Raw genomic sequence first — 12744 nt, forward strand, 5'->3', positions numbered from 1 at the left:
CAGGCCCCGCCCCGCCCCGCCCGCTCCGGGGTCCTCGAGCGCTCGGGCTGCGCGCGGAGCGGGCTCGGGAGGGAAGTCCCGAGACAAAGGGAACGCAGACGCCGCCGCCGTCGCCGCCGCCGCCTAGTACGCCTCGCTCGCCGGGCCGGGCCGCCCGAGGTGAGCGCCGCGGGGCGGGCGCCGGGTCGCGGGGGCCCGAGCCTCCGCTGCCGGCGGGCCCGGCCGGGCAGGCGCCCTCCGCGCGCGGCCCGGCCCGTTCCCGGGGACCGGCCCGCCCCGGGCTGCTGACGCCGCGGCGGGGGCCAGCCCGCCGGGCTCCCCTCGGGCGGCCCGGCCCCCGGCCCACCGCGGCCTCGGCCCGCGAGGTGGGGGCGTCCTCTCCCCCGGGCGCGCGCTCGGGGCGAGTCGCGTCCGGGGCGACCGACGGCGCGCTCCGCTCGGGCCGCGCTGACAGGAGCGCCGAGCCCTCCGCTCAGGCGGAGCGTTTCCGGGGTCACGGTCTGCGCGCGAACCTGTGGCGCGTTCCAGCCTGGGAGAGGACGCGCAGCACAAAGAGTGCAAAGCCGCGCGCTGCAGGAGCGCCGGCGCGTTTGGGGGTGGCGTGTGATGCCTGGAAACGAAAACAAGCCAGAGCTCTTGCGCCTCTGAGCTCCGCCCGCCGTTGGGGGGACCCACCGAGTGTTCGCGCTTCCCTTGACGGGGAGGTCTCGTCCCAAGACCGCTTTATATCAATTGCACGGAGGCTGGAGCTGGTAGTTTTCGCGAGTAAGAGGAAGGCGAGGGAATGATTAGCTGGGCTGATGGTAACGGCCAGCAGCTGTCCTTGAATCATAGAAGTAGCTGGTTTGGTTTGTACGGTTTGAAAACAAGCTCCGTTCGCAGAGTTACTCCTCTGTTTGCGGAGTTGGCTTTCGTTGGTCTGCTCTTAAGCCCGTGGTCCTCTGTGTTTCTTGCTCCCAAGGAAACCCTGCCTTTGGACGGAGAACCTACCGAGCAGCAGGGGAAGAAGGATCCCATGTTTGTCCTGACTTGCTTTTGGGTGGGTTAGGGGTGAATTCTGCATCGTGCTGCACGTGAGTCTGGCTGGGGGTGCCGGGCTTGCTTTGGAAACAGCCGGGCGTCGTGGGAGGCGTGTCAGGAAAGACCAGGGAAGTGCACCTGGGCTGGAGGATCTCCTGAGCGCAGGTGAAGCCAGTGCCTTCCTTCTCCTGGCGAGTTTACGGTTGGGTGGGAAAGCCCACCAAGGGCCGCGAGCCTTCATCGGTTTTATCCTGGGCCGACCCCTGGGCTGACCCCTGGGCTCACAGTGCTATCGCCCATTTTACCCGTGAGAAGGTTGAGGTGGGAGAGGGAAGCCGCTGGCCCTCACCTGCAGCCAGTAAGTGGCTTCACAGAGCGTGATCTGAGAAGCGTGGGTTCAAGCACAGCCCATGCTGGAGAAGGGTGGCTGCAGACTTCAAGGGTCTGCCCCAGACTCGGATCCTGTGCTTCAGGCTGTCTCTAGCAGGTCATGGATATCCGATCTTTGCCTCTCAGTGATTTTGCTGCTCTGAGGACTCTCCTCACACTTAACAGCTCCTTAAGTGCCTCCCTGTCAGTTGGGAAAAGCTGATTCGATTCTAAGTGGGATGCTGAAGGAGTGGTTCCGTGTTGTAATTAAAATGTAGCAAATTGGCTGCTTTCTCCTGGGGAGCGAGAGGCCAGCCTCTCTCTGGGCTGGTGCAGGTATGTGCCTGTGACTCTGCTCTGCCTGCAGCATCTATCTGGTGCCCGGTTTGGTTGTCACCCCCAAGGACGGGGTTGCAGCAGCTCTTGTGGGACACCCCCCCTCCCCCGTTACTTTTTGCACCTGAGACAATCACAGCTGGCATCCCGACAGGGTCTGCTGAGGCGGCTTTGTTCCTTGTCAGCAGAAGAGGTGGCCTGTGGCGGGGTCCTGGCATGCGGTCAGCAGGCATGCGGCACTCAGGATCACCCCACCGGCCTTCTCTACATCCTGGCCCAGCCCTGCCGCTCGAGAGCCCTGGAGTGCCAGCTTGCCCATTCCAGAACCCGTGTGCCGCCCAGGCTCCAGGAACCAGTCTTGACGCCTTGCTGAGCGCAGACTCAACAGGAACCTCGCAGTGCACGGGGAGCCAGGCTGCTTGTCTCTGCCGCTGAGCTTCTGTGTGGGACAGTTTAGAGGTGGCCGCAGCCGGTGCCCTGTGCTCTGCCCTGGCCCGTGAGGGGCTCGTGTAGGACATCCTGCACCTCCCTAAGCCCCCACTGGGGGAGGGAGAGGTGTTCCCATCGGCCCTGGGGATGTGCGGGGGGCGAGTTCTGTTTAGAAGGGTCGTGTGAAGTGAAGGGTTTCAGGCTTCAGGATTACTGCCCTCATGTCTTAACCAGAGAGGACCTTAAAGACGAAAGCTGGCCGGCGCTCCCCTCTGCTCTGCTGGCTCCCCACCTGAGGGAAGTGACTCCACCACCTCCCCCTCTGTCCTGTTTCTGGATAGCCCAGTGCTGCAGGCAGTGCCCAGGTGGCCAGCCAACCACCACTAAAACCCAGGGGCACCAGTATACCCATGTCAGCCTTCCGGCCGCTGCGCTTGTGGTCTTCAACTTACATCGCATGAATGAATGAAAATACACGATGGGTGTGTATGTGTAGGGAAGGAGACCCCAGATGGGGTCCTGTCCGTCAGGTCCATGGATGAGGAGGAGGTGGGCGGGCCAGGACTGGAGGGTTGCAGGTGGCAAAGAGAAATTCTGTTTGGGGTCCGGGCTTATTTGGGATTAAGGCCTTCTTGCTTGGAACTTGAGGTTGGGCAGGGTTAGAGCCTTGGAGAGTGTCCTCGGTGGTCAGAGCCGGGCAGCAGCCCCTGTCACCAGGCCTCCTGCGTGGGAACTAGAGTTTCGATGCTCGCTTTTCCTTGTGTTGACCCGAGTCTCCGTGTTTCTTGACAACTCACGGCACCCAGTTGTCTGGTGTCTGCAGTAAATCACCCCACTTCCTGGACCCTGGGATCCTGGGTGAGGTTGTGATGGCAATCCCAGTTCCACCTCCCATATGCTTACTTATTGGGGAGTGGTCCAAGAGCCAGACCCCTGCAGAGTTCTGGCTCCTTGAGGCCATTGGGTCTGGGAACAAGCAGCCGCCCAGGGCCGGGCTCTACTGTCGACCTGCTGACCTGACCCCGCTCCCCTGCACAGACGTGGGCACACCAGAGTGGCCACCAGCAGCCGGTGCTGGGACAAGGTCACCATTTGGCTTGCTGGAGAAGTTGGGGGTCAGCTTGAGCCAAGTGATGGTGGGCCAGTGGCCTCGGTGAGAAGTGGCCCTTCTACCCCTGGGTTTGACTTGAGGCTTCTCCCCCAGTGGGCAGGTTACTTTCTGGGTCTTTCGTTCTCAGCTCTGAGCTGGGCTTGGTCCCCTGCTCTGGGGCAGGGCCAGCACCACTGGGAGGCATGGCCGGTTTCTTGTCCTGTCTTCAGCGGAAGTTTGTTTTGTGGCTGTGGAAGGCACGGCTTGTTGTCCTAGGACACTCCAGGTGCTGGGCCTCTCCCCTGCCAGAGGCGCGAGGTGGGGTGAGCCGGCCACCCGGCCGATGTGCCCAGCTCGGAGACCCTCCCCTCAGTATGGTTAAAGTCGTGCTTGTGGAGGTACTTGATTCGTGGTACTCTCCAATGTTGCCATGGACTTGAAGACCAGTGAACACACTAGGTTCTGTGTGGCCCAGCAGGTTCTGTGGCCTTTGGGGCCGGGTTCCTGTGGGCGGAAGGGTGGCGAGGGCAGTGGGGTTCTGACCTGGGCCTGTTCCTGGTCTGGTCGGCGTGCGGGATCAGCTGCCCTGGGACGTGACCCAACAGCGTCAGGCAATGGGTCTGTGTGCTGATGGCCCAGCCTTGAAGGTCTGGGGTCCAGAGGTGGTAGGGGAGGGCATTCAGAAGTGCCCGGGGGCCCCAGCAGCTTGGCTACAGGGCCCACTGAGCCTTTTGCTGACTTCCCCAAAGTCCAGGGGACAGGCGGCGTGGCGGCGGGTCCTTGGGTGGGGTGTCAGGTGAGGAAGTGGCGGGGCTGTGGACGGCCTGGTGGTGGGGTTTGCTGGAGGCTGGGCTTGTGTGGCCCCTGCCCCTCCTGTGATTGAGCTGCTCTCTGCCCGGGGCCGCCTTCCAGAACACAGGCTCCCCTCCTGGCTGGGCCCAGGCGTGGATTCTGGCAGCACCCTCATGTCCCTCTGCTTAGTGACTGCCCCCTAGGTCTCAGGCTGGCCCTCTGGATGTCCCCATCTTGCTCCTGCCCCTCCTAGTGATATCGGGGTCCCTGTCACTCCAGCCAGGGTTGCAGGACAGAGAGGGCAGGGCTGCTACTGGGCGCGGGGGGCGCCCCAGGGAGCACGACCCCCATGCACACCCCAGGCAGAAGCATGCTCAGAGAGCCTGTGAGGCCACTGGGACCCTTCGTTTGCTTGCTCCTCGGAATCAAGTCTCAGGCTGGGCCAGGTGCGGGGTGAGGGGCGGAGGGCCTGTAGCTACCTTTGCTCATCACACATTCTGCCCGGCTCTTCCAGGGACGCGAACATGTCGGGGATCGCCCTCAGCAGACTCGCCCAGGAGAGGAAAGCTTGGAGAAAAGACCACCCGTTTGTAAGGAAAGCTTTATTTCTGCATGTGGCAGGGTGACGGCATCCCCTGACTGGAATGCCTGCTCCCTGTGGGTCCTTGCTTGGCCTGGGCTGTGCTGGAGGGCTGGTCCTGGGGCAGGCCCACTGCCCGGTGCCGATATGCTGATGCTCTTCCCTTGCAGGGTTTCGTGGCCGTCCCAACAAAGAACCCTGACGGCACGATGAACCTCATGAATTGGGAGTGTGCCATTCCTGGGAAGAAGGGGGTAAGAGGGGCCACCCCTTCAGAAGGACCCAGGCCGGCCCTGGTCCCGTCCCCTGGCCAGGGGACAAGGTTAGAGTGACACGTGCCCCCCGGGCAGCCTTACTTCAGAAAGGAGCTAGGCTGCAGCAGGTGGGGAGTGCACCGTGGGGCCCCACGTCCGGGAGCAGGGGGAGCCCTTGAGGGGTGGAGTGGAACGGACGTGCTGAGGCTGAAGCGGTGCTCCCAAGGCCAGGGCGGAGGGGCTTTGGGTCTCAGACCCTGGCAGATCCTTAGACGCAGAAGCGACCTCTGCCACCTGGGATGGCCTTGTCGGCCTGGTGTCCTTCACTTGGCGCCACGGCGCCACTGGGTACACTGGAACTGGCACGTTGGAAGCTTTTGTGGGCTTCAGGGGCGGAAGGAAGAGACCCCTGAGGTGCCCGGGTGGTGACAGGGCTTCGTCCCTGCACCCCTCCTGGTTGGCATGAAGCTGCAGCAGGAGTGGACGCTGGCAGTGGGGCTGCGCCGTGGAGCTGGGAGGCTGCCTGGGCCCGCAGGGTGTCTGGGGACGGCTTCGCAGAATGTCCCTCCCAGGGAGCCCCCTCCCTGAGTCCTCACCACACCTGCTGGTGTGGGTCCAGGGCCACGTACTCCTCCAGGGAAGGCCCTTTCCATGTCCCCTTGGGGCCGTAGAGGCCCCAGGAGTCCCGGGGAGCTGCCTTGGGGTCCTCCTCCTGGGGGTGCTCTGGGGAAGGCCCCTTGCCCCTCTTGGGCCTGGCCACCAGCACTCCTGATCAGTTTCATTGCCCAACAGACCCCATGGGAAGGAGGCTTGTTTAAACTACGGATGCTGTTCAAAGACGATTACCCATCCTCACCACCAAAATGTAAGTAGGACGAGGTCCTCAGGAGTCAGCCGCTCCCACGGTGTTCAGCGGGTGGTCCAGGTTCCCCTGGAGAGCCTGGGCCTGGGGAGCCGAGCTCGTGTTCCCATCTGCTCCCGGCGGCTCCACTAGAGCCTCTGCTCCCTGAGATGGGCGGTGGGCGTGAGTCTGTTTCCACCCCAGTGGCGGGAGTGCATGGAACAGGCTGAGATCTCAGAACCTGACTCATCCCTAGGGCCCCTGGACCCTTGGTGCCCAGCAGGGACCAGCTGCCACCAGCTTCCAGCCCTGGAGGGAGGCAGGTGTGCGTAAGGGCTGCAGTCTGGAGCCTCCCCCGCTTCGGGTTTTGTCGCCTGTTGGGATTTTGTACCTGGTGGTGCTGTGTGTCGCCCCTGCGTGGGTGGTGCACTGGCGCCTCCAGAGAAGGCGCGGGAGGAGCCGGCCCGGCTGCGTCTGAGGTGGTGCTGAGGCAGACTTCCACAAGCAGGTCCGCAGGGCTCAGGCAGGGCCAGGCCCCTCCTCTTGGTAGCTGGAAATCAGCAAATGCTGTGGCTGGTTCGTTGAGCGCATGAGCTCATACCCAGCGCGTGGGGCAAGACTGTGTCGGCGTTCACTCTGGTGCTTGGTGATTCAGGAGTGTTGTCTGTTACAAAGGCAGGACTGGAAGAATTTCTGAAAGGATAGTCAGCCCCCGGGAGGGAGATTGACTTCATTTGCCTTGTTCTTTGCTGTTTCAATTTTTTGCCACAAAGTTACTACCTTAAAGAACATCTTTAAGAAATGAGATAAATTGTAGCAGCTTTCTTTATCTGTCCCACCCTGAATTGGAATTCCAAGCTGATCCAGCCAGAGAGGAAGAGGAAACCCCGTGGAATTGGAGGACAAGCCTACAACCAGTTTCTCTCCAAGTCTAAGGCTGCTGAATGAAAGAGCAGTTCACAAAAGTCTGTTTTCGTGTGATTACAAGAGATGGCGTCTTCTAAAGTATACTACGTACATCAAATATAGCGGGGTAAATCCAACAGATGTAAGGCCTCACTGCTGGGGAAAAAAAACAGAAGAATTTTAAAGGGAATTCCCTGGCCAGTGGTTAGGACTCCACGCTTTCACCACTGCAGGCAGGGGTTCAATCCCTGGTTGGGGGACTAAGATCCCACAAGCCCTGCAGTGTGGCCAAAATAAAGACGTCTCAGCAAGGATCCCGGCCGCCTCCAGCCCTGGCAGGACGAGTGCGTGCGCGGTTCAGGGGGCCGCGGGTGTCCGCGTCTGCTCTCAGCTCTGCTTGCAAGTCCAGTGTGATTAGGCAGACTTCTGTAAGCTGTCGCCCTGGCTGAGACGCAGGGGAGGCAAGTGCTGAGAATAGTCACGTCCTTGACACACTGGCTGGGACCAGGGGGGTTCTGAGGCCCAGGCTGAGGCTCGTCAGGCAGGCCTGAGGAGCAGAGGCCAGGAAGGCCAGCCGTGTGCGATTGGTCGGGGGGCGGGGGTGGGAGAAGAGGGACGGGTGCTCCTGGGGATCCTGGCGCCCAGAGGGAGAGGAACTGCTGGGGAGATGGCCTCCCTCATGTTGGCGGACCAGAGCCCTTAACTGGAAATACCAGGGGGAAAGTGAGCTGGGCAGCCCTGGAGTCAGGACCGTGCCCTCCCCCGGGGCAGTACGCGTGAGGAGGAGAGAAAGATGTGTCTGTCGTCGGTTCTTTCCCCACGTTCATCGGAGCCCCTGCACGCTGGTGAGGAGAAGCAAGCGGCCATCAGCTCGGACGGCCCTTCGCGGAAGAGGCTCTCCAACTGGCCGGCGGCCCGGGAGGGCACCCAGCTCCTCGTGGACGCTGCGGGGGGCAACCCGGCAGCCCTGAATGCTCCCTGGAGAGCGCTCGGCGGGCCTCCTGAGGCCGCACGCGACGCCTGTCCCTGGACTGGCGCTCCCTGAGGAGGGGCCCAGTGCACTTGTGCCCAGCAGAAGGCCAGGGAGACCTGGGGCAGCCCTCGAGTCTGCACAGCGGGCAGAGGACGGTCTGCGCAGAGGAAAGAAGGGCCCGCACGTGCCGGAGACAGGAGGCGCTGACTGTGTTCAGTTGGGGTCAGCCGCGCCCATGAGGCGGGGTAAGGTCATGGCGGGGCTCAGGGTGCTGGTGCTGGGCCAGCGTCTTCCTGCACAAGAAGCAAGATTCAGTTAAAGATGGGAAGCAACATCTACCAAAAAGTAAAATTAAAGGAGCAAAGAGACAGACTCGAAGTGGGGGACAAATGCCTGACAGCGGGCCTGTGTCCTGCATGTGTGTGTATAAAGAGCGTCTGCAAGTCAGCAAGAACACCGTGCCAGAGATGGAAGAAGAGCTGCCCAGAGGAGCAGCCCTGACCAGGCATGGCGGGCCGCACGTCAGCACCGTGGGTGGCAGGCACCACTGGGCTGGCACGGTCGTGAAGCCTGGGAGCCTGAAGACCCGCTGGCAGTGTGTGAATTGTTGCAGCCGCCATGCAAACCAGCAGCATCTGCTCAAGTGGTGGTTTCATGCTGAGAAGGCCTTGTGGCTCCATTCGTAGTGGCTGAGCTGTGCCCTGAGGTTTGTAGGCCAGCGCCCAGGCCTGCCAGCGAGGCCTGCGTGGTTAGTGGGGTGGGCTGAGCCCCGGGCAGAGCCGGAGCCCCGGGCCGGGGCAGATTTCTCAAAGCTGTTTGGTAATTCATCAACCACGCTGCTGTGCTTGCTGCCCTCTTCTGGGTATGACGCGTTTAGACAGAGGGGAAAGGGTCCAGGTGAGAAAAACTGGCCAAAGCAGCAGATGAGTGAAAGGTCTGCGGTGGGGCTCAGGGTGGCAGGCTTTTCCTGCTGTTTTTATAGTTTCAAGTTTTGTATGTGTATATTTTTCCTTAAAGAAGGTGAACTGTATTTTTTGTTTTTGAAGAAAGAGCCTGTGATCCTAAAAGCCTCTGGTTGTGAAGCAGGATGAATCTGAAAATGGCCACTGGTGGGGAAGGGCCCCTGCGTTTCTGCCCGGTGCCCCCCAGGCCCCCCGTCTCCCGCTGCAGGGTTTCCTTGCCTTCTTCCTGAGCCAGGCCACTGGGAGGCCATAGGGCAGGGGTCCCGTTCAGGGCACGGTACTCTGATCACACACACACACCCCCCCCAGCCCCCTGCCACCGCGGGGCCTGCCCTCTGGGCCTGTCTGCTCGGCCTGCTCGCTCCCCCTGCCGCCTCCCCCTGAGGCCAGTTTGTTTTCCCGCTTGGTGTGGGGGAGGGGTGCCAGGGGAGTGGCAGGCCCTGGGCAGAGGGACACCTGCCTACAGAAACATTTCCCTCCCTGTGCTCCAGGCAAGTTTGAACCGCCGCTGTTCCACCCAAACGTGTACCCCTCAGGCACAGTGTGCCTGTCCATCCTGGAGGAGGACAAGGACTGGCGGCCAGCCATCACCATCAAGCAGGTACGCGCCCATGCCCACCCTCCCCAGTGGAGCCCAGCCCGCGGCCGGAGAGCCTGCCCTTCCCACCACTTTGTTCTCTCTCATGCAGATCTTATTAGGAATACAGGAACTTCTAAACGAACCAAATATCCAAGACCCAGCTCAAGCAGAGGCCTACACGATCTACTGGTCAGTAGTGACCCGCTCGCTCGCTGCACCCTCTCCTTGGCCTCCCTGAAGGCCAGTCTAGGCCGCCCCTGGCGGGCGGGAGAGCGGGTGATGGGGTGTCAGGAGGCGGAGGTCGGGGGCTGACCGCTTTGTGTCTGAGCCCTGATCCGGCTCAGTGGGAACGTTCCTCTGGGTGTGGGCCCTGGAGGAGGGGTGACCAGCGGCCCACTCAACCAGGGACGCCAGCCTCCTGCCTTGGCCTTGCTGCGGCCCCCCGGGTCTCCCAGCCCCTCTTCCCTGTCCCGCCCGGGCTTGGTGCCTCTCCAGGGGGCGGGGGCAGCAGTAGGGTACGAAGCCAGGTGTCTGCTTCACGCCCAGCCGTTTGCTGTGTGTCCCTCGGGGCCTGTGTCCAGGGTCGGCACTGAGGGAGGAGGCTGGGGTGATGGAGTCGGGAAGCACCCGTTACACCTGGTGCTCTGGTCCTTCCCAGGCTGGCCTGGGCAGGGCGTTTAGCCAGGCTGGGGGCCCCGGCACCCCAGCCCCACCCTTCCCTCGGGACTGGGGGAAGGGAGCCCCAGTGCCGTGATGGCTTGGCACCCAGGGCCTGTCCTTCCTGGAGAGCATGGGGAGGTGGTGAAGCCAAGACTGCGGCTGTCCTCAGGCCCCGCTGAGTGGCCAGCACCCCAGCTGCCTGAGTTCCCTGAAAGAAGCACCAAGTTGCTTCCCCAGAACGGCTCAGGTCCCCGGGTGGAGGCCCAGTACTGGCCAAGGGCAGCATGGTGCCCACCCCCGGCAGGGCAGAGGTCCAGTCCCTGAGCCCCCGGCCCACTCACCTCCAGCCTTCAGTCCCCCTGCCTCCTTGGGTCCCCATTGGGAGCATCACTCGTGGTTCTAGCGAGCACGTTCTCACTGCCAGGTTGGTTGTACACTGACTTCTGCCTGACCCCAAGCTGGGTGCTGGGTGCTCAGTTCTGCAGCCTTAGTAGGTAAGGCCAGCGGGTATGCACCCGAGCTGAGCCCTGCAACAGGAGCATGGCCCACGAAGTCAGGGAGTCTCCTGTACCCGTGAGCTTGGGGAGCAGTGCCTCAGGCCGGTTTTCCTGGGTTTCTGTGTTGGTGGTGGTGTGCGGCCGGGTGCTGTGGGGACACCACTCCGCAGCATCCGCGCCCGAGGTCTCCCCAGTGGTGTGGCTGGTGCTGGCCCACACGCCCACGTCCCCTGGGGTGCAGTCAGTCTGCTGCAGGCTCTGGTTGCTCTGCCTCGTTCCCGGCTTGCAGGGCAGCTCGAGCTCTCCCTCTGCGGGTGCTGCAGCCGTTCCCTAGGGAGGCTGCAGGCAGGGTGCCAGGGCTCAGCAGGGCAGCTTCTGCCACCCCACGCCTGGCTGGAGGTGACCACTGGGCCTCAGGCTGGGGTCGGCACGCTGAGGGGCCACGCTTGTTGTGAGCACAGCTTGGGGGGCCCTGGCTTCCTTTCTTTCACACACCTGTGTGCACGTCCCTGATGAGCCTCAGTTGTAAGTGTCGTCTCCCCCCTGGGGCACAGCTCCCCTTTCATCAATAGCGGTTCTCACCCTGGAGCCCCCAGCTGTAAGCTTCCCACGGGCAGCGCTGAGAGCCAGGGGCAGACCCCCGGGACTTGTCTGGTTTTGAGGCAGGTGTGCGGACGCTCTGTCTCCTCCACTGACCAGGGTGGTGGAGGCTGCCTCAGAGACAGAGGAGCTGTTGCTCCTGCTGACCGGTGAGTGCGCGGGCTGCCGCAGGCTCCCGGTACAGCTCGGGCGGCAGCTGCACCTTCTAACATGTCTCTCTTTTGACCTCCTCAGCCAAAACAGAGTGGAATACGAGAAAAGGGTTCGAGCACAAGCCAAGAAGTTTGCTCCCTCATAAGCAGCGACCTGTGGCATCGTAAAAGGAAGGGATTGGTTTGGCAAGAACTTGTTTACAACATTTTTGCAAATCTAACGTTGCTCTACAATTACTGGTCACCTGGGGAGGGTGGGCGGGCGCCATTTTCCATTTCCGCCACTGGTACAGTCTCGACTCGCTGAATCGCCCAGTTTTTCATACAGGGTCTCTTCCTTCAGTCTTTTGTATTTTTGATTGTTATGTAAAACTTGCTTTTATTTTAATATTGATGTCAGTATTTCAACTGCTGTAAAATTATAAACTTTTATACTTGGATGAGTCCCGAGGAGCGCGTTCCCTTCGCTCGCGGACGCAGGCATGCTCCACGCCGCCCAGAGCTGCACTTAGCCTCCCGCTGGCCGCACGACGCCGGAAAGCAGAGCCGCCCGCCCCCAGAGCCCCAGAGCCCCAGAGCCCCAGCCAGCCAGCGTCGCGTTTCCGCATCACTTCCTTTGTGTTTATATGGCGTTTGTCTGTGTTGCTGTTTAGAGTAAATAAACTGTTTATATAAAGGTTTTTGTTGCATTATCATCATTAAAAGTGAGGAGGTGGCCTCCATGTGCCCCCGGCCCCATCCTCTGTTAACAGTGGCAGGCGTTCTCTCCCCGCCACTCTGGGCTCGGGGCTGCGGGCGCCGGAGGGTCAGGTCTGGTCAGGCCGGAACTGGCATCCAGAGGCTTGTCAAGCTCGCAGGCCCAGGCGTCAGGAGCAGGAGACGCTGACCCAGGCCAGGCAGGCGGGAAGACCATGGTCCAGGCGGCTCACCCCCAGTGCCGACGTGTGGCTGAGGGCTGCCGGGCCGGGCGATGGGGCCCAGACTGCAGTGAGGCCTGCAGCGGAGCCCCCACACACCCCACACACAACACCCCCACCCCCACCCCCGCCCCTGCCCCGCGAGCGCAGGCGGGCAGGCCTCGCTGCAGGCCGCTGCCCCACAGGCACCTCCCTGTTGCGGATGCATCTGCACCTGAGGCTGCTCCTCCGGAGGCTCCGCCCCACTCGGGTCCCGAAGATGGAGACGGGACGAGGCAGGTGGGCTTGGGCCCGGGTCCTGCACCCTGGAACTGCAGAGGCCCGGGGTCCAGCTGCCCTCCCACACTTCGAACCCTCACCCTCACTGGCGGACCGGTGCCTGTGGCTCCGCTCACAGGCTGAGGGCCTGAGGAGGACTGATCACCCCGACCCGTCAGGAAGCCAGGCGGGGCCAAGCTCCACTTGGGGACCCACCACCTAGCGACAGGATTGTGTTGAAAGCTGGGGGCCGTGGCTCCAAGGCCCATGTGGCTCGCCCTCTCGTCGGGCTGGACTCGCATGAGCTGCTGACACGGAGGATAGGTAGGCACAGAGGGCCTTTGGGGGTCCACAGGCTGCGTATCTGTAACTTCTCACAGAACATCTTATTTTGTAATGACTGAACTATTCTTTGTAATAGTTACCCGTGTATATGGTTACCATGTGTGGAAATTCAATCTATTTTCTACTTAAAGCATTCTAAGGTAATCAGTATTTCTAGTAAATCGTCGTGACTTTGGCTAATGA

General features: G+C 61.9%; 1 protein-coding gene across 3 annotated transcripts; it reads left to right on the forward strand.

Annotated features, from left to right (window-relative positions):
- Positions 1-11721, forward strand: UBE2I (ubiquitin conjugating enzyme E2 I). 3 transcript variants are annotated; one of them, XM_070779397.1, is made up of 7 exons: positions 1-159; positions 4551-4626; positions 4787-4870; positions 5663-5735; positions 9044-9153; positions 9242-9321; positions 11124-11721. In XM_070779397.1, exons 2-7 carry the CDS (start codon positions 4561-4563, stop codon positions 11185-11187), a joined length of 477 nt encoding a protein of 158 aa, XP_070635498.1. In that variant the 5' UTR covers positions 1-159; positions 4551-4560; the 3' UTR covers positions 11188-11721. The 3 variants fall into 3 exon arrangements, with proteins under 3 accessions (XP_070635498.1, XP_070635500.1, XP_070635499.1); XM_070779399.1 differs by lacking the exon at positions 1-159 and adding an exon at positions 741-765; XM_070779398.1 differs by lacking the exon at positions 1-159 and adding an exon at positions 981-1039.
- The last annotated feature ends 1023 nt before the right edge of the window (positions 11722-12744 follow it).

The sequence above is a fragment of the Bos indicus genome, chromosome 25, assembly GCF_029378745.1.
Source record: "Bos indicus isolate NIAB-ARS_2022 breed Sahiwal x Tharparkar chromosome 25, NIAB-ARS_B.indTharparkar_mat_pri_1.0, whole genome shotgun sequence".
In the NCBI taxonomy this organism is placed as follows: domain Eukaryota; kingdom Metazoa; phylum Chordata; class Mammalia; order Artiodactyla; family Bovidae; genus Bos; species Bos indicus.

What these genes read in the sequence shown, in the direction of transcription:
- UBE2I (XM_070779397.1), top strand. Translation starts at nt 4,561, where the DNA reads ATGTCGGGGATCGCCCTCAGCAGACTCGCCCAGGAGAGGAAAGCTTGG. An exon ending in GGAGAAAAGACCACCCGTTT is followed by an intron (nt 4,627 to 4,786) that starts GTAAGGAAAGCT and finishes CTTCCCTTGCAG; the next exon opens with GGTTTCGTGGCCGTCCCAAC. An exon ending in CAGCCATCACCATCAAGCAG is followed by an intron (nt 9,154 to 9,241) that starts GTACGCGCCCAT and finishes TCTCTCATGCAG; the next exon opens with ATCTTATTAGGAATACAGGA.